This window comes from Oncorhynchus clarkii, chromosome 1, assembly GCF_045791955.1.
Source record: "Oncorhynchus clarkii lewisi isolate Uvic-CL-2024 chromosome 1, UVic_Ocla_1.0, whole genome shotgun sequence".
Classification (NCBI taxonomy): Eukaryota; Metazoa; Chordata; class Actinopteri; order Salmoniformes; family Salmonidae; genus Oncorhynchus; species Oncorhynchus clarkii.
Window position 1 is genome coordinate 81,916,890 of NC_092147.1, and position 27,112 is coordinate 81,944,001.

At 43.7% G+C, this 27,112-nt stretch overlaps 1 protein-coding gene across 1 annotated transcript; it reads right to left on the bottom strand.

The window, feature by feature from the left end:
* Positions 1-1,342: 1,342 nt before the first annotated feature.
* LOC139413237 (polyunsaturated fatty acid 5-lipoxygenase-like) lies at positions 1,343-25,481 on the bottom strand. Its single transcript, XM_071160379.1, has 14 exons — positions 25,108-25,481; positions 20,844-21,042; positions 20,495-20,576; positions 20,143-20,265; positions 10,876-10,982; positions 10,232-10,404; positions 9,842-9,988; positions 6,361-6,564; positions 6,105-6,191; positions 5,626-5,804; positions 3,873-3,994; positions 3,021-3,121; positions 1,908-2,078; positions 1,343-1,763 (listed from the first exon to the last, which is right to left on the bottom strand). Exons 1-14 carry the CDS (start codon positions 25,255-25,257, stop codon positions 1,584-1,586), a joined length of 2,025 nt encoding a protein of 674 aa, XP_071016480.1. The 5' UTR covers positions 25,258-25,481; the 3' UTR covers positions 1,343-1,583.
* Between the last annotated feature and the right edge of the window lie 1,631 nt (positions 25,482-27,112).

Genomic DNA, 27,112 nt, shown 5'->3' on the forward strand with positions numbered 1-27,112 from the left:
TTATTCAACTAATACTAGCAGTACGTCTATAGTTCTACCCTCTATTAGTTATTCAACTAATACTAGCAGTACGTCTATAGTTCTACCCTCTATTAGTTATTCAACTAATACTAGCAGTACGTCTATAGTTCTACCCTCTATTAGTTATTCAACTAATACTAGCAGTACGTCTATAGTTCTACCCTCTATTAGTTATTCAACTAATACTAGCAGTACGTCTATAGTTCTACCCTCTATTAGTTATTCAACTACTACTAGCAGTACGTCTATAGTTCTACCCTCTATTAGTTATTCAACTACTACTAGCAGTACGTCTATAGTTCTACCCTCTATTAGTTATTCAACCTGCATTTACAACCACTGCTTTTACCCCATCAATACAATGGATACAAATGATACATCCGTTTATTTTAGTCAGAGAATTATTGAGATTTTCAAATATTAACATTTACATGATTGATAAATTCATTGAAATTATAGATTTTATAATGATGTATAGCTGGCTCCTATAATTCTCTCTTTGAGAGAACATACCTGTTGACTTGTTGATGTTGATCTTTCATGTTTCACCTCAGACTTTTATGTACAGGGCTTTGCTTATCTATTTGATGAGAACAGTTTTTACTGCCAAGCTCTATAATAACTTTGTAACGGCGCCCTTCCATTTTCCCCAGCATTTGCACAATTCTGGCAACTTTCCCCAAATTCCACCCTTTTCCAGATGTCCCGGTTGGAATATTCACAGATTTCTGGAAAACCTGACCATTTTGGGAAAGTTCCTGGAATACTGAAACCCCTAAACCATACTGTGTAACGTTACTCTGGCAGAGGTCTGTCTGTTCATTCAAAGTCATTTAACATGTAAGAGAACACGCATTTCTCCTGCTGAACATATGTAGCTTAAACAGCCATTGATTGAGGAAAGCCGTTCCGTCCCCCATCATCAGAATGATAACCCTTGTGCTGAGAAAGTGTTACTTGCATAAAACTACAGTGCTTTACTACTGACTGGACTTGAGCATAAGACGGTTTCCCTCCTTCATATATCATTCCACATGTTTGTCTGTGAGTTTACCTTTCAATAGTAACTGTATAGAATTTTGGTAAGAAAAAAATGACTTATGTTTTAAAAAAAGAAATATTGATGTGTTTTGATTTGTTTCATTTCCCATGTTTGAATAAAGTATGTAGATTGAAAAACCAACCAAATAAAAATGAAAACCTTTAAACGGTTTGTTATTATGAATACAGGAATGTCTTTCATTTTAGCTTGTGAATATGCGTCTCTTATACTTTCATTGTCACCAACAGTTTTACAATAATATAAGGATAAATACAAAAGCACATTTTGAGAATTTTTATTTGACATTTGAATTGTACAACAATGATGATTCACTTTCTGTTTCTAAAAATCACTGGCAAAAAATATGAATTGCATCAGTGGGTATGTGCTTATCATAGCACAATATACATACAGCCCTGTGTGTAAGAAACAACACCATAAATCACTGTTCACAATACCTCCCTCCATCACTCCCTCGCTCTCGCTCCCATCCTTCCTCTCACCCTCCTCCATCCCTCTCTCAGACAGCCACACTGTTAGGGATGCGGTCAGGAGAGAAGTAGTAGTAGGGTAGTTTCTTGCCTTCGTTGCGGATCTTGATGGCACTGCTGACCTCTGCCAGTCTCTTCCTGAACGATTCCATGGCCTCCTTCACAGGCTTTTCTATGAAGTGCTCATCTGGGTACATCCCCAGGAACAGCTGGGGGGGAGAGAGAGAGAGAGGTTGGAGGGCATTCTTTAACATTCAGAATAAAAGCAGACAAACGTGTGTGTGTGTGCATGCGTGTCTTATGTGTGTGAGTGTGTGTGTGTTGTGTGCGTGTGTTGTGTGTGGTGTGTTTACTTCATTCTCCTGGAACTGACTAAGGGCCCAGACAGCCCCTAGGTGCCAGCAGGACCGGCCGCGGTCAGGGAGACTCTCGATGATGAACTTCACATCTACCACCCCCTTCTGTGTGGGAGGGGGCTTCCGCATGGTGGGGGGTGCGTTGGGGATCCACGAGCACCAGTCATACTGAAATACACAGAGTAGGCAGACATTAACATCTAAGGGAAGCTAGGTGGTGCTCTCGTATGATGACACAGTGGATTGTGCAGTCAGATGGAACAGAGTAAATAATCGTTGTAACGTCATAGATGTAGCCGGTGGTAACTTGTGGAATAGATACCGTCTGGAATGCGGTTTTAACCAATCAGCATTCAGGATTAGACCCACCCATTGAATAATGTGGACCAATTGTCCAAAGCCTACCTGACTAAATAGCCTACCTGAGCAAATCATACCTGTCTAAAGCCTACCTTACAAAATCTAACCAAAGCTTGGATTCAATCAGATCGAGCATTGACCAGCTTTATCCAGCGTTGGCCGACATCTGTATAGCAAATGTTTTGGCGGTGTTGGGGGTAACAGCGGTATGAGCTGACATATCGGTGAGCGGCTACTCTTGTGTGTCACGAATCACTTCCTTAATAACCTTACTCCGTTAGAAGTTACAAACCACTCCCTAAAGATTCCTACTGAGTTAGAAGTTACAAACCACTCCCTAAAGATTCCTACTGAGTTAGAAGTTACAAACCACTCCCTAAAGATTCCTACTGAGTTAGAAGTTACAAACCACTCCCTAAAGATTCCTACTGAGTTAGAAGTTACAAACCACTCCCTAAAGATTCCTACTGCGTTAGAAGTTACAAACAACTTCCTTATGATTCCTGCTGAGTTAGAAGTTACAAACAACTTCCTTATGATTCCTGCTGAGTTAGAAGTTACAAACAACTTCCTTATGATTCCTGCTGAGTTAGAAGTTACAAACAACTTCCTTATGATTCCTGCTGAGTTAGAAGTTACAAACAACTTCCTTATGATCCCTACTGAGTTATAAGTTACAAACCTACAGTTAGACCGCCAAAACAACGCTATGCAGATGTCAATCTGATTGAATCTAGCCCCAAATGTTACCTGTCCGAAGTTGACAGCAGCATGGTGAGCAGAGGCAGTGAAGATGATGACAGTCAGGTACTCTGTGAGATCCTCACGTGTCTTCAGGGATTTGGGAAACTCTGCAGAAAAGGTTTCCATATAATCCAATCTAATGTTATTTGTCACATGCTTCATAAACAACAGGTGAATACCAACAGTGAAATGCTTACATACGGGTCTTTTTCCAACAATGCAGAGTTAAATATAAAAATTAAAAATAAATAGTGACATTAAATGACTCCTTGTCATTTTATTTATTTATTTTTAATGTAAACTTAATTAGGCAAGTCAGTTAAGAACTAATTCTTATTTACAACAACAGACAAACCCAGACAACGCTGGGCCAATTGTGCGCAGCCCTATGGGACTCCCAATCACAGCCGGTTGTGATACAGCCTGTATTCGAACCAGGGTCTGTAGTGATGCCTCAAGCACTGAGATGCAGTGCCTTAGACCGCTGCGCCACTCGGGAGCCATAGAGTGCAGTGGTCAGCCCTTGCTTAACGCCAAGTTAAGTAAAAGGCCCAACACAGGATGTTTAACAAGTTTTTGGGCGCAACACAGGATGTTTATTTTGACACTTGTTCCATCAGTGAGCCACTAACCAGTCCCTGACAGAGAGGCTATTGGCCAACTCAAAAGTGAAGTACATGTCTGTATACAAGGGTGTCTGCGTAGCTAAATGTTGATAATGTTACTGCGTGGTCAGCTACGTCTTTCAACACAACCCAGAGAAATAAGAAGTGTGTATTTGTATTGCAGATAACTCAAATATTGTAAAGCGGGCTATGCCATTGTAGTGTTTGGTGGTTATTATGTGTTTGTACCCACCACAGCAATCAAGATCCTGCATCCCAAAGCTGCAGACATCTTTAACGAACGCCTGGATCTCCTCATCCTTCTGTACTGTGTTGTCACTGTCATAGTAGATACACACCACGTCCCACACAAAACTAGGGTCAAAAGAAAATTTAGGTTTAGGGTTAGGGCTGATCAATGATGTGGACATTAAGTTAGGTTTAGGTTTAGGGTTAGGGCTGATCAATGATGTGGACATGGAGCTAGGTTTAGGGTTAGGGCTGGTCAATGATGTGGACATGAAGCTAGGTTTAGGGTTAGGGTTAGGGCTAGGGCTGATCAATGATGTGGACATGAAGCTAGGGTTAGGGTTAGGGTTAGGGCTGATCAATGATGTGGACATGAAGCTAGGTTTAGGGTTAGGGTTAGGGCTGATCAATGATGTGGACATGAAGCTAGGTTTAGGGTTAGGGTTAGGGCTGATGATCAATGATGTGGACATGTAGCTAGGTTTAGGGTTAGGGCTGATCAATGATGTGGACATTAAGCTAGGTTTAGGGTTAGGGTTAGGGCTGATCAATGATTTGGACATGTAGCTAGGTTTAGGGTTAGGGCTGATCAATGATGTGGACATGTAGCTAGGTTTAGGGTTAGGTCTGATCAATGATGTGGACATGAAGCTAGGTTTAGGGTTAGGGTTAGGGCTGATCAATGATGTGGACATGAAGCTAGGTTTAGGGTTAGGGCTGATCAATGATGTGGACATGTAGCTAGGTTTAGGGTTAGGGCTGATCAATGATGTGGACATGAAGCTAGGGTTAGGGTTAGGGCTGATCAATGATGTGGACATGTAGCTAGGTTTAGGGTTAGGGCTGATCAATGATGTGGACATGAAGCTAGGGTTAGGGTTGATCAATGATGTGGACATGTAGCTAGGTTTAGGGTTAGGGTTAGGGCTGATCAATGATGTGGACATGAAACTAGGTTTAGGGTTAGGGCTGATCAATGATGTGGACATGAAGATATGTTTAGGGTTGATCAATGATGTGGACATGAAGCTAGGTTTAGGGTTAGGGCTGATCAATGATGTGGACATGAAGATAGGTTTAGGGTTAATCAATGATGTGGACATGAAGCTAGGTTTAGGGTTAATCAATGATGTGGACATGAAGCTAGGTTTAGAGTTGATCAATGATGTGGACATGAAGCTAGGTTTAGGGTTAGGACTGATCAATGATGTGGACATGAAGCTAGGGTTAGGGTTAGGGCTGATCAATGATGTGACATGTAGCTAGGTTTAGGGTTAGGGCTGATCAATGATGTGGACATGAAGCTAGGGTTAGGGCTGATCAATGATGTGGACATGTAGCTAGGTTTAGGGTTAGGGTTAGGGCTGATCAATGATGTGGACATGAAACTAGGTTTAGGGTTAGGGCTGATCAATGATGTGAACATGAAGCTAGGTTTAGGGTTAGGGCTGATCAATGATGTGGACATGAAGATATGTTTAGGGTTGATCAATGATGTGGACATGAAGCTAGGTTTAGGGTTAGGGCTGATCAATGATGTGGACATGAAGCTAGGTTTAGGGTTAGGGCTGATCAATGATGTGGACATGAAGCTAGGTTTAGGGTTAATCAATGATGTGGACATGAAGCTAGGTTTAGAGTTGATCAATGATGTGGACATGAAGCTAGGGTGAGGGTTAGCCACCGCCTGGCATCTCTTCCTGGTGATTGGTCTGGTCCCCCCCCCATACACACACACACCCCCTATGACCTCTGACCTCTTGGTGGCATCCCAGACCCTGTTCCCGTCATCTCTGTAATAGTAGTAGGGTAGGTCCTCAGGGCTGTCCACCCCGCGCGCCTTAATGGCATCAGGGAAACACAAAGATCTGAAGGTCAGTGACCTCATGGCCTTCTGGATCATCTCAACATGACCTCCACCTCCTGTACCATTGGCCTGGGGAGAGACAGACACATTAACTGTACTGTTGATCTGGGGAGAGACAGACACATTAACTGTACTGTTGATCTGGGGAGAGACAGACACATTAACTGTACTGTTGATCTGGGGAGAGACAGACACATTAACTGTACCATTGGCCTGGGGAGAGACAGACACATTAACTGTACTGTTGATCTGGGGAGAGACAGACACATTAACTGTATTGTTGATCTGGGGAGAGACAGACACATTAACTGAATCTGTCTATGTCTCTGTCTCTCTCGCTCTCACTCTCAAACACACACACGTTCTCACCTTATCGAAGATGCCAAACTCACAGATGAGTTGCTCTCTGGCCTTGGTGTTGATGGCGATGGTGAAACGAATGTGAGGAAGGAGTAACTAGAGTAGGACAGACCATCAGTCAGTCAACCAATCAATCAATCAGTAAATATATAACTAACCAATCCATGAATCAATGAGTTAAAGAATCAACCTATCAATGAATCAACTATTCAGTCACATTAGCAGAAACAAAACTCAAGCACAGACCGACGTGTAGTTGGTGTACCTTATATGCAGGGTGTACAGCAGGCAGCTGTCTGAACATGGCCACTCCAAACACCTCCGAGACCAGGTGAGTCCTCATCAGGTGTGTGACTGTCTGGTGGATGTGGAAGTCAGAGGAGCGGACCCAGATCTTAGCTAGCATCCAGTCATACTGACCATCACTGGGCAGGAAGATAGGGTTGTCTTTCCCTGGAGTCTGACCCAGCTAGGAGCCAGAGAGGAGGAGGAGGAAGAGAGGGAGAATGAGGAGGAGGAGGATGAAGGGGAGGAAGAGAGAGAGGAAGAACATGGCAAGAGGAGAGGAGAGGAGAGGTATGTTTTACTAGATGGTGAAGAAACGTGATGTAAGCTTACGGGTCGTTACATCAATTTGGTTACTTTTGAGAAGTTTAACGAATTCTGACTTATTTTAACATTCTGTCGTAAAGAGCACATGTTTAACTTGATAAAAAACACGTTTTTCCATCTTAAGAGGTAAAAACAAAAAGTATCAGCATGTTAAATGTGCAACCAGAGGGAAAGAAAACTCTAGACCACCTTTACTCCACACACAGAGACGCGTACAAAGCTCTCCCTCACCCTCCATTTGGCAAATCTGACCATAATTCTATCCTCCTGATTCCTGCCTACAAGCATAAATTAAAGCAGGAAGCACCAGTGACTCGGTCAATAAAAAGTGGTCAGCTGCGACCTGGCCAAGATGAAGCAAAGCAGTGCGACACAAACCACAACACAGAGTTACACATGGAATAAACAAACGTACAGTCAATAACACAATAGAAAAAGTCTATATACAGTGTGTGCAAATGGCGTGAGGAGGAAAGGCAATAAATAGGCCATAGTAGATGCTAAGCTACAGGACTGTTTTGCTAGAATATGTTCCAGGATTCTTCCTATGGCATTGAGGAGTACACCACATCAGTCATTGACTTCATCAATAAGTGCATCGATGACGTTGTCCCCACAGTGACCGTACGTACATACCCCAACCAGAAGCCATGGATTACAGGCAACATCTGCACTAAGCTAAAGGCTAGAGCTGCTGCTTTCAAGGAGCGAGACTCTAACCCTGAAGCTTATAAGAAATCCCGCTATGCCCTCCGACGATCCATCAAATAGGCAAAGAGTCAATAAAGGACTAAGATTGAATCGTACTATACCGGCTCTGATGCTCGTCGGATGTGGCAGGGCTTGCAAACCATTACAGACTACAAGCCAGCAGCATACCACCCTGAATACCACTGCTGGCTTGCTTCTGAAGCTAAGCAGGGTTGGTGCTGGTCAGTCCCTGGATGGGAGACCAGATGCTGCTGGAAGTGGTGTTGGAGGGCCAGTAGGAGGCACTCTTTCCTCTGGTCTAAAAAATATACCAATGGCCCAGGGCAGTTATTGGGGACACTGCCCTGTGTAGGGTGCCGTCTTTCAGATGGGACGTTAATAAATGGGTGTCCTGACTCTCTGAGGTCATTAAAGATGGCACTTATTGTAAAAGTAGGGGTGTTAACCCCGGTGTCTTGGCTAAATTCCCAATCTGGCCATCAAACCATCACCTAATAATTCCCAGTTTACAACTGACTCATTCATCCTCCTCCTATTCCCCAGGTCGTTGCTGCAAATGAGAATGTGTTCTCAGTTAACTTACCTGGTAAAATAACGGATAAACAAAGGGAAGCACAGCCGAGAGCTGCCCAGTGAGATGAGCTAAACTACTTCTATGCTCGCTTCGAAACAAATAACACTGAAACATGCATGAGAGCACCAGCTGTTCCGGACGGCTGTGTGATCACGCTCTCCACAGCCAATGTGGGTAAGACCTTTAAACAGGTCAACATTCACAAGGTCTCAGGGCCAGACAGATTACCAGGACGTGTACTGTGAGCATGCGCTGACCAACTGGCAAGTGTCTTCACTGACATTTTCAACCGCTCCCTGTCCAAGTCTGTAATACTAACATGTTTTAAGCAGACCACCATAGTCCCTGTGCCCAAGAACACAACGCTAAGGTATCCTGCCTAAATGACTACCGACCCGTAGCCATTAAGTGCTTTGAAAGACTGGTCATGGCTCACATCAACGACATTATCCCAGAAACCCTAGACCCACTCCAATTTGCATACCGCCCTAACAGATCGACAGATGATGAAATCTCTATTGCACTCCACACTGCCCTTTCCCACCTGGACAAAAGGAACACCTATGTGAGAATGCTATTCATTGACTACAGCTCAACATTCAATATCATAGTGCCCTCAAAGATCATCAACAAGCTAAGGACCCTGGGACTAAACACCTCCAGGTGGTAAGGTGGTAAGGGTAGATAACAACACATCCGCCACGCTGATCCTCAACACAGGGGCCCCTCAGGGGTGCGTGCTCAGTCACCCCCATGTACTCCCTGTTCACTCATGACTACACGTTCAGGCACGACTCCAACACCATCATTAAGTTTCCAGATGACACAACAGTGGTAGTCCTGATCACCGACAACGATGAGACCTGACAAGGTGGTGCAAGGACAACAACCTATCCCTCAACCTGGTTACGACAAAGGAGATGATTGTGGACTACAGGAAAAGGAGGACCGAGCACGCCCCCATTCTCATCGACAAGGCTGTAGTGGAGCAGGTTGAAGGTTGAAGTTCCTTGGCGTCCACATCACCAACAAACTAACATGGTCCAAGCACACCAAGACAGTCGTGAAGAGGGCACGACAAAACCTATTACCCCACAAGGAGACTGAAAAGATTTGGCATGGGTCCTCATATCCTCAAAAGGTTTTACAGCTGCACCCTCGAGAGCATCCTGACGGGTTGCATCACTGCCTGGTATGGCAACTGCTCGGCCTCTGACCGCAAGGCACTACAGAGGGTAGTGCGTAAGGCCCAGTACATCACCGGGGCCAAGCTTTCTGTCATCCAGGACCTCTATACCATGCAGTGTCAAGAGTGAGGCCCTAAAAATTGTCAAAGACTCCAGCCACCCTAGTCATAGACTGTTTTCTCTGCTACCACACGGCAAGAGGTACCTGAGCGCCAAGTCTAGGTCCAAGATGCTTCTAAACAGCTTGAACCCCCAAGCCAATCACTATTCACATTAAATAACTAATCATCTTCAGAAATGACTATAAAAGCAACAAAATAACTAGGGCTTTACAATGATGGTGAAACTTGGATAACTTTTGTTGGTTAAAGTTGGTTAAAATCTTCCTAGAAGTGACAAAGGGTTGACAGAGGGACACTTTAGCCTTCATTCACTTTTTTATACATTTTTATGCAATATTTGTGCACAGTTTCTACTTAAGATATCAAAGGAATGCAAAAGCCACTCATTTTGTGGAACGACCCTTATAACAATTGACAAAAGGACTTAAACTTTACACTATTATGACACAAACAGTTGTTCAGCTGAGCTATTTGGAATGGCTAGGGTTAACACAAGCCAGCTGCTCCCTAGTGTTTTTCTAAGCACACAGAGTAGCCTACCTGTATGGCCAGAGGCAGGATCTTGCTCTGGCTGTTATTGTACAGCAGACAGATAGGAGCAGCCAGGTACTGTAGAGTACAGGGGTCTGTACTGTTGGGACTGATGTCTTCCATCAACTCATAGTCTGCTAGGTAGATGTTACCAGCCTGCAAACAACACGTAATACAAGGGGTGAATGTCTTAAAGTTAACCTCCGAGTCTGTCTTTCTGAATGCCTTGTCTTTTTGTGTGTACAATCTGTCACAGGTACAGTGAGTGGATGTGATGTGTGCATGCACGTGTATATGCTTGCACAACTGCGTGCAGGTGACATGTGACATGTGTGTGTATCAGTCATAGAATTAGGAATTAGAATGATTGAATAGGATCTCTATGGGTTCAGTCTCTACCTTGATCTCCTCCTCCAGAGTCATCTCTCTCTCCAGACAGTCTGCCACCATGTTGTGTGTAACGGGGAACTTCTCTGGCAGCTTGGTGCACTTCTGAATCATCACTGGGTTACAGCCGTTCAGGTACTGGTATCCAAACATAAAGTCCTCTTTCCAGTGCTGCATCACATACTCTAGGATAGGAATAGGGTGAGGAGAGGAGAGGAGAGGAGAGGAGAGGAGAGGAGAGGAGAGGAGAGGAGAGGAGAGGAGAGGAGAAGAGGGAGGGAGGGGAGGGGAGGGGAGGGGAGGGGAGGGGAGGGGGAGAAAAGGAGGAGAGGAGAGGAGAGGAGAGGAGAGGAGAGGAAAAGGGATGGGATGGGAGGGGAGGGGAGGGGAGGGGAGGGGAGGGGAGGGGAGGGGAGGGGGAGAAAAGGAGGAGAGGAGAAGAGGAAGAGAGGAGAAGAGGAGAAGAGAGAAGGAGAGTGGAGAAGGAGGAGAGGAGAGGAGAAGAGAATGATTGCAGAAACAGCAAGTATAGTGCCGGTCTTACATAAGGGGACCCTATGGAGAAAACAGTGACCACATTCTATGGAGAAAACAGTGACCACATTCTATGGAGAAAACAGTGACCACATTATATGTTGAAAACAGAGACCACACACCTGAGATGGTGTTTTTGATCCTGACGAAGATCCGCTCAAAGTCAGAAAAGTCATTCCAGGAGGACTGGAACATGTGCATGAACTGGTTCACACACAGGTTCTCTATCCTGGGGAGGAAAGGACAACATCATCTAGCTGCAGGAGATTCCTGATCCACCCTCCTGACTGACCTCTGCAATACCATGTAGAGAAACAAAATGTAATCTTGAGAGATCAGGATGGTCAAGCGAAGCTAAGATTTATGTTGAGTTATTTTCTTCTCATTTCAATGTGATCAACAAACAAGACAATTCAGGAGTTGCTGATGTATGTACACATTCTTTACACACTTATCCACCTCGGGGCGGCAGGGTAGCCTAGTGGTTAGAGCGTTGGACTAGTAACTGGAAGGTTGCAAGTTCAAACCCCCGAGCTGACAAGGTACAAATCTGTCGTTCTGCCCCTGAACAGGCAGTTAACCCACTGTTCCTAGGCCGTCATTGAAAATAAGAATTTGTTCTTAACTGACTTGCCTAGTTAAATAAAGCTAAAAAAAATATTAGAACATTGGTGGTTAGGGATTCATTTATGGATAGAGTTACCGAGTTACCCTTCCTTGTTATGATATGTGTGCAGTACTTTGGCAACAACATTTGGATACTGAGAATGCTGCTACTCACCTCGTGGTGAGTAATGTTTACTAGACATTGGTACTATCAATGTAGGTCAGTCATCATGCTTTGAATGTAATCCTACCCATCACCAGTCTGGTGAATCTACATCAAGCATTGTGCAATAGCACAACGTACTTTGCTCTCTGCAGATAAGGTGGTATCAATGCAAATTCATCTGCACAAATAATTCATCTGCACAAATAATTCATCTGCACAAATAATTCAGCTGCACAAATAATTCAGCTGCACAAATAATTCAGCTGCACAAATAATTCCGTTATTCAAACAAGCCATAGCAACACAGTTAGTCATGATGACACCAACACTTCTCAGGACTATAAATACATGGCATGCTAACACCAGCCACTTCCTCTAGTTCCTCATCACGCCTTTGAGTAGACCAAACATTAAGAAAACCTCCCTAATATTGAGTTGCACCACCCCCCCAATTCGTTAGGGCATGGACTATAAAGGCGTCAAAAGCGTTCCACAGGGATGCTGGTCCATGTTGAATCCAATGGGTGCTGGACCATTCTTGATACACACAGGAAACTTTGAGCGTGAAAAACCCAGCAGTGTTGCAGTTCCTGTCACAAACCAGTGTGCCTGGCACCTATTACCATACCCCGTTCAAAGGCACTTAAATTATTTGTCTTGGCTATTCACCCTCTGAATGGCATGCATACACAATTCATGTCTCAAAGTTTGAAAACACTATCCATGTCTCAAGGCTTGAAAATCATTATTTACATGTAACCTGTCTCCTCCCCATTATCTACACTGATTGAAGTGACATGAACAAGAGATCATCAACTGACCAGGCTATGTAATGAGCAGCTGTCATTAACGTTTTGTACACTGAGTGTATAAGTCATTTAGCAGACGCTTTTATCCAAAGCGACTTATAATCATGTGTGTTTAAATATGGGTGATCCCGGGAATCGAACCCACTATCCTGGCATTATAATCACGTGTGTTTACATATGGGTGATCCCGGGAATCGAACCCACTATCCTGGCATTATAATCACGTGTGTTTACATATGGGTGATCCTGGCATTATAATCATGTGTGTTTAATCGAACCCACTATCCTGGCATTATAATCATGTGTGTTTACATATGGGTGATCCCGGGAATCGAACCCACTATCCTGGCATTATAATCACGTGTGTTTACATATGGGTGATCCCGGGAATCGAACCCACTATGCTGGCATTATAATCACGTGTGTTTACATTATAATCACGTGTGTGTTTACATATGGGTGATCCCGGCATTATAATCATGTGTGTTTAATCGAACCCACTATCCTGGCATTATAATCACGTGTGTTTACATATGGGTGATCCTGGGAATCGAACCCACTATCCTGGCATTATAATCATGTGTGTTTACATATGGGTGATCCCGGGAATCGAACCCACTATCCTGGCATTATAATCATGTGTGTTTACATATGGGTGATCCCGGGAATCGAACCCACTATCCTGGCATTATAATCATGTGTGTTTACATATGGGTGATCCCGGGAATCGAACCCACTATCCTGGCATTATAAGCACCATGCTCTACCAACTGAACTACAGAGGAACTACAGAGCAAAGACAGACAACCCATTTCCAAGACCTCATCATCACCCATATTCACCTTATTTCATAATGTAGATTAAAAGCATAAGCTTGCAAAGTATTTATTTATTTTTTAATTTTTACCCCTTTTTCGTAGTATCCAATTGTTGTAGTAGCTACTATCTTGTCTCATCGCTACAACTCCCGTACGGGCTCGGGAGAGACATTGAAAGTCATGCGTCCTCCGATACACAACCAACCAAGCCGCTGCTTCTTTAACACAGCGCACATCCAACCCGGAAGCCAGCCGCACCAATGCGCCGGAGGAAACACTGTGCACCTGGCCACCTTGGTTAGAGTACACTGCGCCCAGCCCGCCACAGGAGTCGCTGGTGCGCGATGAGACAAGACACCCCTACCGACCAAGCCCTCCCTAACCCAGGCGACGCTAGGCCAATTGTGCGTCGCCCCACGGACCTCCCGGTCGCGGCCGGTTACGACAGAGCCTGGGCGCGAACCCAGGGACTCTGATGGCACAGTTGGCGCTGCAGTACAGCGCCCTTAACCACTGCGCCACCCGGGAGGCCCTTGAACCAAAGTATTTGTCTACTTTTTCAGGGAAGTCAGGAATCAATACAAGCAAAAACTAGCTTTTTCAAACAGAAATTGGCATTCTGTAGCTCTAACTGCAAAATGTTTTGGGACACTGAAAAGTCCATGGAGAATAAGAGCACCTCCTCCAAGCTGCCCACTGCAGTGAGGCTAGGTAACATAACACTGTCACCACCGATAAATCCACGATAATCGAGAATTTCAATCAGCATTTCTCTACGGCTGGCCATGCTTTCCTCCTGGCTACTCCAACCCCGGCCAACAGCTCCGCACCCCCCACAGCTACTTGCCCAAGCCTCCCCAGCTTCTCCTTCACCAAAATCCAGATAGCAGATGTTCTGAAAGAGCTGCAAAACCTGTACCTGTGCAAATCAGCTGGGCTAGACAATCTGGACCCTCTCTTTCTAAAAGTATCAGCCGCCATTGTTGCAACTCCTATTACCAGTCTGTTCAACCTCTCTTTCGTATCGTCTGAGATTCCTAAAGATTGGAAATCTGCCGCGGTCATCCCCCTCTTCAAAGGAGGTGACACTCTGGACCCAAACTGTTACAGACCTATATCCATCCTGGCCTGCCTTTCTAAAGTCTTCGAAAGCCAAGTTAACAAACAGATCACCGACCATCTCGAATCCCACCGAACCTTCTCCGCTGTGCAATCCGGTTTCCAAGCTGGTCATGGGTCCACCCCAGCCACGCTCAAGGTCCTAAACAATATCATAACCAGCATCGATAAAAAACAGTACTGTGCAGCCGTCTTCATCGACCTGGCCAAGGCTTTCGAGTCTGTCAATCACCGTATTCTTATCCACAGACTCAACAGCCTTGGTTTCTCAAATGACTGCCTCGCCTGTTTCACCAACTACTTCTCAGACAGAGTTCAGTGTGTCAAATCGGAGGGCCTGTTGTCCGGACCTCTGGCAGTCTCTATGGGGGTGCCACAGGGATCGATTATCAGGCCGACTGTTTTCTCTGTATATATCAACGATGTCGCTCTTGCTGCTGGTGATTCCCTGATCCACCTCTACGCAGACGACACCATTCTGAATACATCTGGCCCTTCTCTGGACACTGTGTTAACTAACCTCCAAACAAGCTTCCATGCCATACAACACTCCTTCCGTAGCCTCCAACTGCTCTTAAACTGCCGCGGTGTATCACCGCCTGGTACGGCAACTGCTCCGCCCTCAACCGTAAGGCTCTCCAGAGGGTAGTGAGGTCTGCACAACGCATCACCGGGGGCAAACTACCTGCCCTCCAGGACACCTACACCACCCGATGTCACAGGAAGGCCATAAAGATCATCAAGGACGTCAACCACCCGAGCCACTGCCTGTTCACCCCGCTATCATCCAGAAGGCGAGGTCAGTACAGGTGCATCAAAGCTGGGACCGAGAGACTGAAAAACAGCTTCTATCTCAAGGCTATCAGACTGTTAAACAGCCACCACTAACATTGAGTGGCTGCTGCCAACACACTGACACTGACTCAACTCCAGCCACTTTAATAATGGGAATTGATGGGAAATGATGTAAATATATCACTAGCCACTTTAAACAATGCTACCTTATATAATGTTACTTACCCTACATTATTCATCTCATATGCATACGTATATACTGTACTCTATATCATCGACTGTATCCTTATGTAATACATGTATCACTAGCCACTTTAAACTATGCCACTTTGTTTACATACTCATCTCATTTGTACATACTGTACTCGATACCATCTACTGTATCTTGCCTATGCTGCTCTGTACCATCACTCATTCATATATCCTTATGTACATATTCTTTATCCCCTCACACTGTGTACAAGACAGTAGTTTTGGAATTGTTAGTTAGATTACTTGTTGGTTATTACTGCATTGTCGGAACTAGAAGCACAAGCATTTCGCTACACTCGCATTAACATCTGCTAACCATGTGTATGTGACAAATAAAATTTGATTTGATTTGATTTGATTTAAACGCAAGTAAAACCAAATCTACCTACATCATCCCCATATTGTTTTTATTTACTTTTCTGCTGTTTTGCACACCAGTATTTCTACTTGCACATCATCATCTGCTCATCTATCACTCCCGTGTTAATTGGCTAAATTGTAATTACTCCGCTACTATGGCCTATTTATTGCCTTACCTCCTCACGCCATTTGCACACACTGTATATAGACTTTATTTTTTTTCTATTGTGTTATTGACTGTACGTTTGTTTATACCATGTCCATGTTTGTTTCGCACTGCTTTGCTTTATCTTGGCCAGGTCGCAGTTGTAAATGAGAACATGTTCTCAACTAGCCTACCTGGTTAAATAAAAAAAATAAAACAAAAAATTGAAACAGTATGTGTTTGTGTTTAGGTCTGGTGATGTGTAGGATACATGCAAATGTCCCTGGTTACTCATACATGAACTATCCTATTCCACAGGCTTTCATACAGAGCTTTAAAACAGGTTACCTTTTAGTCACATTTACATACTACTCACCACCCACCTGCTGAGCCAACAATGGATTTCTGTTTCCCATTTAGTCTTTATTCAAACCATGAAGTCCCTTTGAGAACAATAAAAAAAAAACATTTCGAGGAACACCTCACTAGATGACAGCTCCATCCTGGACGACCTGACATAGAGCATAAGTGTCAATGCAATAAACAAATACTGCCCCTAAAAACAGAAAATGCCCTATTATGACAAGCATGGGTCTTCTACATGGACATCTCCACATTGGAAAGAGGCCTGCTGTAGGTTTAGCACTGTAGAGTACAAATTAAACCATGTGTAAATCTCCACATTGGAAAGAGGCCTACTGTAGGTTTAGCACTGTAGAGAGTACAAATTAAACCATATGTAAATCTCCACATTGGAAAGAGGCCTGCTGTAGGTTTAGCACTGTAGAGAGTACAAATTAAACCAAGTGTAAATCTCCACATTGGAAAGAGGCCTGCTGTAGGTTTAGCACCGTAGAGAGCACAAATTAAACCCAGTGTATATCTCCACATTGGAAAGACTAGGTCTACTGTAGGTTTAGCACTGTAGAGAGTACAAATTGAACCGAGTGTAAATCTCCACATTGGAAAGAGGCCTGCTGTAGGTTTAGCACTGTAGAGAGTACAAATTAACCATATGTAAATCTCCACATTGGAAAGAGGCCTACTGTAGTTTTTTAAATGTAATTTAATTTAACTAGGGAAGTCAGTTAAGAACAAATTCTAACATACAATGACGGCCTACACCAGCCAAACCCAGACAACACTGGGCCAATTGTGCGCTACCCTATGGGACTCCCAATCACAGCCGGTTGTGATACAGCCTGGATTCGAACCAGGGTGTCTGTAGTGACACCTCAAGCACTGAGATGCAGTGCCTTAGACTGCTGCACCACGCAGGCAAGTACAAATTAAACCGAGTGTAAATCTCCCATTAGACCTACTGTAGGTTCAGCACTATAGAGAGTACAAATTAAACCGAGTGTAAATCTCCACATTGAAATATTAAACCTACTGTAGGTTCAGCACTATAGAGAGTACAAATTAAACCGAGTGTTAGACTGGCTGGATAATGTTTTAAATCTGATCAAATCAAATGTTATTTGTCACATGCGCCAAATACAACTGGTGTAGACTTTACCGTGAAATGCTTGGTTACGAGCCCTTCCCAACAATGCAGTTAAAAACATTTTATAAAATAGTAACACAAGAGGAATCAAATACAATACACAAGAATGGAGTTATATACAGGGAGTACCAGTACCAGATCAATGTGGAGCTATATACAGGGAGTACCAGTACCAGATCAATGTGGAGCTATAAACAGGGAGTACCAGATCAATGTGGAGCTATAAACAGGGAGTACCAGAGCAATGTGGACCTATATGCAGGGAGTACCAGTACCAGATCAATGTGGAGTTATAAACAGGGAGTACCAGATCAATGTGGAGCTATATACAGGGAGTACCAGTACCAGATCAATGTGGAGCTATATACAGGGAGTACCAGTACCAGATCAACGTGGAGCTATGTACAGGGAGTATCAGTACCAGATCAACGTGGAGCTATATACAGAGAGAACCAGTACCAGATCAATGTGCAGAGGTAAGAAGTATTTGAGGTAGATATGTACATGAAGGTAGGGTAAAGTGACTAGGCATCAGGATAGATAATAATAAGGTATTTGAGGTAAATATGTACAGTGGGGCAAAAAAGTATTTAGTCAGCCACCAATTGTGCAAGTTCTCCCACTTAAAAAGATGAGAGAGGCCTGTAATTTTCATCATAGGTACACCTCAACTATGACAGACAAAATGAGAAAAGAAATCCAGAAAATCACATTGTAGGACTTTTAATGAATTTATTTGCAAATTATGGTGGAAAATAAGTATTTGGTCAATAACAAAAGTTTATCTCAATACTTTGTTATATACCCTTTGTTGGCAATGACAGAGGTCAAACGTTTTCTGTAAGTCTTCACAAGGTTTTCATACACTGTTGCTGGTATTTTGGCCCATTCCTCCATTCAGATCTCATCTAGAGCAGTGATGTATTGGGGCTGTTGCTGGGCAACACGGAATTTCAACTCCCTCCAAAGATTTTCTATGGGGTTGAGATCTGGAGACTGGCTAGGCCACTCCAGGACCTTGAAATGCTTCTTACGAAGCCACTCCTTCGTTGCCCGGGCGGTGTGTTTGGGATCATTGTCATGCTGAAAGACCCAGCCACGTTTCATATTCAATGCCCTTGCTGATGGAAGGAGGTTTTCACTCAAAATCTCACGATACATGGACCCATTCATTCTTTCCTTTACACGGATCAGTCGTCCTGGTCCCTTTGCAGAGAAACAGCCCCAAAGCATGATGTTTCCACCCCCATGCTTCACAGTAGGTATGGTGTTCTTTGGATGCAACTCAGCATTCTTTGTCCTCCAAACACGACGAGTTGAGTTTTTACCAAAAAGTTATATTTTGGTTTCATCTGACCATATGACATTCTCCCAATCTTCTTCTGGATCATCCAAATGCTCTCTAGCAAACTTCAGACGGGCCTGGACATGTACTGGCTTAAGCAAGGGGACACGTCTGGCACTGCAAGATTTTAGTCCCTGGCGTCGTAGTGTGTTACTGATGGTAGGCTTTGTTACTTTGGTCCCAGCTCTCTGCAGGTCACTCACTAGGTCCCCCCGTGTGGTTCTGGGATTTTTGCTCACCGTTCTTGTGATCATTTTGACCCCACGGGGTGAGATCTTGCGTGGAGCCCCAGATCGAGGGAGATTATCAGTGGTCTTTACGTCTTCTATTTCCTAATAATTGCTCCCACAGTTGATTTCTTCAAACCAAGCTGCTTACCTATTGCAGATTCAGTCTTCCCAGCCTGGTGCAGGTCTACAATTTTGTTTCTGGTGTCCTTTGACAGCTCTTTGGTCTTGGCCATAGTGGAGTTTGGAGTGTGACTGTTTGAGGTTGTGGACAGGTGTCTTTTATACTGATAACAAGTTCAAACAGGTGCAATTAATACAGGTAACGAGTGGAGGACAGAGGAGCCTCTTAAAGAAGCTGTTACAGATCTGTGAGAGCCAGAAATCTTGCTTGTTTGTAGGTGACCAAATACTTATTTTCCACCATAATTTGCAAATAAATTCATTAAAAATCCTACAATGTGATTTTCAGCATTTTTTTCTCATTTTGTCTGTCATAGTTGAGGTGTACCTATGATGAAAATTACAGGCCTCTCTCATCTTTTTAAGTGGGAGAACTTGCACAATTGGTGGCTGACTAAATGCTTTTTTTGCCCCACTGTACATGAAGGCAGGGTAAAGTGACTAGGCATCAGGATAGATAATAATAAGGTATTTGAGGTAGATATGTACATGAAGGCAGGGTAAAGTGACTAGGCAAAAGGATAGATAATAATAAGGTATTTGAGGTAAATATGTACATGAAGGCAGGGTAAAGTGACTAGGCATCAGGATAGATAATAATAAGAGTAAAATAAAGAACAGTAAAGTGATGAGTGTACAAGTGATGAGGGGAAACATTGAAGAAGGGAAACAGTGTTGAGGGGAAACAGTGATGATGAGGGGAAACAGTGATGAGGGGAAACATTGATGAAGGGAAACAGCGATGAGAAGAAACAGTGATGAGGAGAAACAGTGATGAAGGGAAACAATGATGAGGGGAAACAGTGATGAGGGGAAACAGTGATGAGGGGAAACAGTGATGAGGGGAAACAGTGATTAAGGGAAACAGTGATGAGGAGAAACAGTGATGAGGAGAAACAGAGGTGAGGGGAAACAGTGATGAGGGAAAACAGTCGTGAGGGGAAACAGTGATGAGGGGAAACAGTGATGAGGGGAAACAGTGGTAGCAGGGTTTGAACCTGTAACCCTGTAATGATAGGACAATGGTTACAGAGTGTAGTATGGATGCAGTACTTACGCCTTACTGTAGTTGAGAATGAAGTCCACTCCTTTCTCGCTGTCAAACTGGATGTCTCTGGGAAGCTCCTTGTGTGTGTTGGCATCTATACTCATAGGAAACCCAGGCTGCCACTCACTCCATCTATACACAGCAGGACATCACAGAATCACTAGCACGTTCAGCAGCTCTACTGAATTAGGACTACACTACATAACACTGTGCACAGATATTTTACTGTTAGGCTACACTTTATAAAGTCAGTGCATTGGATACTAGAAAACATTGACTAGTTCAATACATTGAATACATGTATTTGTTTGACGCATCTTGGTGATGTAGATGTGTGCTACACCATAAACCCAGCTCTTGCCTGTAGGTTTTCCGTCTGCTCTCCAGCTCTTTACGTCGGTGCTGCTTCTCCAGTCTGGTCTTGTCATCCTTTGGCAACCGTGCTGAAAAAAAAGTGAAAACCCGTAATGAAGATGTTTCTGGATTGACTTATGTGTTCCTTAAGATAAGGAGAGGAGACAGTTTAATGACAGACAGACAGACAGACAGACAGACAGACAGACAGACAGACAGACAGACAGACAGGCAGACAGACAGACAGACAGGCAGACAGACAGACAGACAGACAGACAGACAGACAGACAGACAGACAGACAGACAGACAGACAGACAAACAGACAGATGTGACCGACCAACAGACAGACAGGTACCTCTGCCGTCCCTAAGGACCACCTCCTTGTCATCCACCAGCCAGCGGAAGCAGGGGTACTCTACGTAGTCTCCAGAGGGAGTCTTCACTGTGATGTACTTACAGTACCAGTCATCATGAACCCAGTACTTATTCTTCTCTACCTTCACCAGCTCCATCTCTCCCAGGTTCTCCCCCACCGTCACATCATACGAGTCCACCTGAAGATGGACAACCAGGTTTAGAGCGATTGAGCTTGCTCTCATCCTGTGTAGAGTAAACATAATGGGCTAATTCCCGGACCCAGATTCAGCCTAACCTGAGGACGGACAATAGTCATTACCAGGTTATCACTGTTACGGAAAGTGATTAAATTAATTACTTATACTGAACAAGGTTTATTGTGTTTGTTGGGATCCCCATAGCTGTTAATTTTGCACCAGGTTCTCTTTCTGGGGTCCAGATACAACAGTCAGAAAGAAACAGCATGAGGTTGATACGAGCTCATGAGTCACTGATGGTTAGTGCAGTAGAGGAAGTATACAGCCAATGCATCCTGAACTAAAGAGTACAACTGGATCTAGTGAACACGATTCAGACACTGGTGAAGCTTTTAATGCCAGAATGAGTTGACAATTGTGATCAGATAGGGAAGCTTTTTATTGAACTTCCATGTGGTGTTCATGGGCCATGAGGTCACGAGCAGGTCACTCATCAGCTATTGGCTGTAGAAGACGTTTGTCAATTGGCCTTATGTTGTTATTTTGCTTCCTTAGAGTGAAAGAGCAGAGAATTGAATTTAGTAATCTGATTCCTTTAGACCACCCTCATACAAAGTAACAGCGATGGTGGTGATGACGCCTCCAGGACTCACTCTGCACCGGAGCGTAACCCTTTTTATCTAGTACTGTACTGTGCAGTGGTAAAGGCAAGTTTCTACAGGACAATCAATGTAAAGAGATTTGAGCCTTAAAAAATGCATTATATAATCCAATCCATTGTATTTCCAGGTGACACCCAGGTAAATAGCCATGTGTAAATGGAACGAATCACAGTAAAGTCTCTTTACTTCATCTCTATGGATTACTCCCCGTGACTCATATTGGAACACAATTTCAGGCACAATTTATTTAAGAGAATAGAGCTCATCAAGTTTATGTGTAACCTCACTGACTGACGGAGTGGTTCCTCTTTTCTCAGCTTGCAGTGTGAACCTGATGACAGATGTTTCTACAGGGCTGGGCTTGATCCTGCAACACATTCTGTGGCAGATCTTACACTGGGGAACAGTACAAATAAAAAAAATGATGCTGAAACAGGAAAGGGCCTTCCCCATACTGTTGCCACAAAGTTGGAAGCACAGAATTGTCTAGAATGTCATTGTATACATACAGTTGTCTGAAGTTTACATACACTTAGGTTGGAGTCATTAAAACTCATTTTTCAACCACTCCACACATTTCTTGTTAACAAACTATAGTTTTGGCAAGTCAGTTAGGACATCTACTGTGCATGACACAAGTCATTTTTCCAACAATTGTTTACAGACAGATTATTTCACTTCTAATTCACTGTATCACAATTCCAGTGGGTCAGACGTTTACATACACTAAGTTGACTGTGCCTTTAAACAGCTTGGAAAATTCCAGAAAATTATGTAATGGCTTTAGAAGCTTCTGATAAGCTAATTGACATCATTTGAGTCAATTGGAGGTGTACCTGTGGATGTATTTCAAGGCCTACCTTCAAACCCAGTGCCTCTTTGCTTGACATCACGGGAAAATCAAAAGAAATCAGCCAAGACATCAGAAAAAAAATTGTAGACCTCCACAAGTCTGGTTCATCCTTAGAAGCAATTTCCAAACGTACCACAATCATCTTTACAAATAATAGTATGCAAGTATAAACACCATGGGACCACGCAGCCATCATACCGCTCAGGAAGGAGACGCGTTCTGTCTCGTAGAGATGAATGTACTTTGGTGCGAAAAGTGCAAATCAATCCCAGAACAACAACAAAGGACCTTGTGGAGATGCTCGAGGAAACAGGTTCAAAAGTATCTACATTCATAGTATAACAAGTCCGATATCGACATAACCTGAAAGTCCACTCAGCAAGGAAGAAGCCTCTGCTCCAAAACCACCATAAAAAAAACAGTCTACGGTTTACAACTGTACATGGGGACAAAGATCATACTTTTTGGAGAAATGTCCTCTGGTCTGATGAAACAAAAATAGAAATGTTTGGCCATAATGACCATCGTTATGTTTGGAGGAAAAATGGGGAGGCTTGCAAGCCGAAGAACACCATCCCAACTGTGAAGCACGGGGGTGGCAGCATCATGTTGTGGGGGTGCTTTGCTGCAGGAGGGACTGGTGCACTTCACAAAATAGATGGTCTCATGAGGGTGGAAAATTATATATTTATCCAATATATGTGGATATATTGAAGCAACATCTCAAGACGTCAGTCAGGAAGTTAAAGATTGGTCGCAAATGGGTCTTCCAAATGGACAGTGACCCCAAGCATACTTCCAAAGTTGTGGCAAAATGGCTTAAGGACAACAAAGTCAAGGTATTGGAGTGGCCATCACAAAGCCCTAACCTCAATCCCATAGAATATTTGTGGGCAGAACTGAAAAAGCGTGTGCGAGCAAGGAGGCCTACAAAGGGACTTTCCCCCAACTGTTGTGTTGGGGAATAATCTGAATTAGTTGGTAACATAGGTAAGATGTTTTATATTCATCATATGTTTGTAAGTTACTTCTCATCAGAATGTTTATACTGTGGCCGGGGTTGCAGTTATCTGTTCTATGTCAAGACTAAGTTACTTTGGCCGGAGTGAGGGGAGAGGTCAACCGTGTATCTCTTGGCTCCACAATGTCTGTGTGCCAGTCAGTGTGTCTCTGTGATCTTGTCAAGATAGGATGGATTTGATATATGCCTGTTGATATGGAGGATTGGTTTATGGTTCTGATTTGAGAAAATAACATAGTTTAGGAGACAAAGCTGAACGATAAATTATGCCTATACTGTCTGGCTATGTGTGTCTTTGCTATAAAGGATCTCAGTTGCAATGTGTAAGGGACTCTCAGAGAATTCGTTTATAGACACTGAATTGATCTGAGAGTCACAGGGTTGTGATGGAGCTCATATAATTAAAGATGGACTTTGTGATAACTAACTCTGACTTGTGTGTGGTTTGCTCTCATGATTTGGTAAATACAGGACATTTCCATTGTATGTCATTGTATGCTGTAGAGTTAAGATGTCCCTTCATTGGATCTAAAGGGCCTAGCCCGAAGCATGACAAAATGCCCCAGACCATTATTTCTCCTCCACCAAACTTTACAGTTGGCAATGTGCATTGGGGCAGGTAGGGTTCTCATGGCATCCACAAGATTCATCACTCCAGAGAATGTTTCCACTGCTCTAGAGTCTAATGGAGGCGAGCTTTACACGACTCTAGCCGACTCTTGGCATTGCACATGGTGATCTTAGGCTTGTGTGCGGGTGCTCGGTCATGGAAACCCATTTCATGAAGCTCCTGACAAACATTTATTGTGCTGACGTTGCTTCCAGAGGCAGTTTGGATCTTGGTAGAGAGTATTGCAACCGAGGACAGGCGATTTGTATGCGCTGCAGCCCTCTGCGGTCCCGTTCTGTGAGCTTGTGTGGCCTACCACTTTGCGGTTGATCCGTTGTTGCACCTGGACGTTTCCACTTCACAATAACAGCACTTACAGTTGACCGGGGCAGCTCTACAAGGGCACAAATTTGACGAACTGACTTGTTGGAAAGGTGGCATCCTATGATTGTGCCACGTTGAAAGTCACTGAATTCTTCATTAAGGCCATTCTACTGCCAATGTTTGTCTATTGAGATTGCATGGCGGTGTGCTCGATTTTATACACCTGTCAGCAATGGGTGTGGTTGAAATAGCCGAATCCACTAATGCAAAGGGGTGTCCACATACTTTTGAATATATAGTGTACGTAATTGTCTACACAACTAGTAATCAGTCATCCTAAAGAGCACAATCAATTCCTTTCTTTTGAAGTTTAGTCTTCAGGACAAATACCAGAGGAAGCTTTCTACTAAGTACATATCCGGTCTCAAGTCTGATGAAGGTACAATATTTCTAATGATTGTCATTAACAAGGTCAACTCTGTCTTTCAAGTAATGCACACACTGTGAAACCTTCAATCTTACTCTAACACTAACTCTGGTTAGTGAGCACGACAGACAAAACCCTAACCACACAAGCCACTGTAACTCAACTCACCGCCCCTCTCTCGAAGTCATTGTAGAGTGGTTTGTCCAGTAAAGTCCTCTCACTGCAGCCCTCTGTTCCCACCAGGGTGATGTATATGTAGTCATCAGTCCCTGCAAACCACTGGCTCCCTGTAGCCACCGTCACTGTGTAGGATGGCATGGTGGTAAACACACACAGAATAGACAGGAGATATCCACTGGTTAACTCTATGATCACCTACTACAAGTGTGTTGGTTGTTCACTTTGAGAGAGTCTGGACCAAATTAGAGTTCCCCTTTCTGCTCATGAATATACGTAGACCTCTCTCTCTCGCTCTCTCTCTCTCTCTCATAAACAACCCCTAATGTACTGACACCACACATGCAATGTAAAAACATTTAAACAACTAGCTAGAGGCAGAGGCATGTGATAATGTTTCATGTGGGCTGGTGTTCTGTTTGACCCCACCCCTGTATCATGCCTGAAGATCATCTTCTATTCACATTATCTCTCTCTCCCCCTCTCTCTCTCTCCCCCTTCTCGCTCTCTCTCCCCCTCCTCTCCCTCCCCCTTCTCTCTCTCTCCCCTCCTCTCTCTCTCTCTCTCTCTCTCTCTCTCCCCCTTATTTCTCTCTCCCCTCCTCTCTCTCTCTCTCTCTCTCCCCTTTTCTCTCACTTCCCTCCTCTCTCTCTCTCTCCCCCTTATTTCTCTCTCCCTCTCTCTCTCCCCTCCTCTCTCTCTCTCCCCCGTATTTCTCTCTCCCCTCCCCTCTCTCTCTCTCTCTCCCCCCTTCTCTCTCTCTCCCCCTTCTCTCTCTCTCCCCTCCTCTCTCTCTCCCCCTTATTTCTCTCTCCCTCTCTCTCTCTCTTAGGTGAGGTGAGTCCAGAAGAACAACATTCCAGGTGTAAAATGTTGGTGGGGCTTCTATCCCATGATGTATTTTCCTCAATTGTATTGAGGTCCCCGAATTGCATTGCTATATAGAATGATTGGAGTTACGACATAGTCAAATAATTTAAATTTAATTCTAATTGGGGGTTAATTTATACAGGGTCTTTCTAATGGCTAAATATGCTCTGCATGTTTTATCTGTTAGAGACATTATGGCCATGTCAAACTGCTCAGTATAACTTCTAGTCAGACCAAGGTAAATATAGTTGGTGGTGTGGTTCAGGGTTTTTCCTCCTAGGTTGAAATGGTATCTACTTTCTTGAGAATGGTATCTATACTGATCAAAAATATAAACGCAACATGCAACAATTTCAACGATTTTACTGATTTAAAGTTCATATAAATAAATCAGTCAATTGAAATAAATTCTTTAGGCCCTAATCTATGGATTTCACATGACTGGGAAGGGGCACAGTCATGGGTGGGCCTGGGATTTCAACGATTTTTCCCCCAGAAAAGGTCTTCATTCCAAACATAAATATTCCTCAGTTTCATCAGCTGTCAGTGTGGCTGGTCTCAGATGATACCAAAGATGAAGAAGCCGGAAGAAGAGGTTCTGGGCTGGCATTGTAACACGTGGTCATGGTAACACGTGGTCTGCAGTTGTGAGGCCGGTTGAAAGTACAGCCAAATTGTCTGAAATGACTCTGGAGGTGGTTTATGGTAGAGAAATGAACAAATTATCTGGCAACAGCTCTGGTGGACATTCCTGCAGTCAGCATGCCAATTGATTTTTGTGCATATGTAACATTTCTGGGATCTTTTATTTCAGCTCATGAAACATTGGACCAACACTTTACATGTTGTGTTGATAATTCTGTTCAGTACATGTTATTCTTTCTCTTGAGAAATCACAGGCAGTCTTGATGCAATATTTTGTTAAAGTTGTACTTAACCATAGATCTAGGATCAGTTTACTATCCCCAACCCTAACACTCAACATTAGGAGGATGAAACAATAACTGGCAACTTTCTTCCTATTTCATAAGGAAACATCACAATTTATTTTAGCAAACAGTGGTTGTTGGCACTTTTGTGGTCAGAAGCACCTGTGAGTATCTTAAATTACCCCCCCCCCCCCCCC

Bases quoted from the DNA above. Each gene is read 5' to 3' on its own strand.
- LOC139413237 (XM_071160379.1), bottom strand. From the start codon at position 25,257: ATGCCATCCTACACAGTGACGGTGGCTACAGGGAGCCAGTGGTTTGCA. The intron at 20,577-20,843 runs GTACCTGTCTGT...CTTTTTTTTCAG, and splicing joins GGTCCTTAGGGACGGCAGAG to CACGGTTGCCAAAGGATGAC. The intron at 6,192-6,360 runs GTACACCAACTA...GTCCTACTCTAG, and splicing joins CTGTACACCCTGCATATAAG to TTACTCCTTCCTCACATTCG.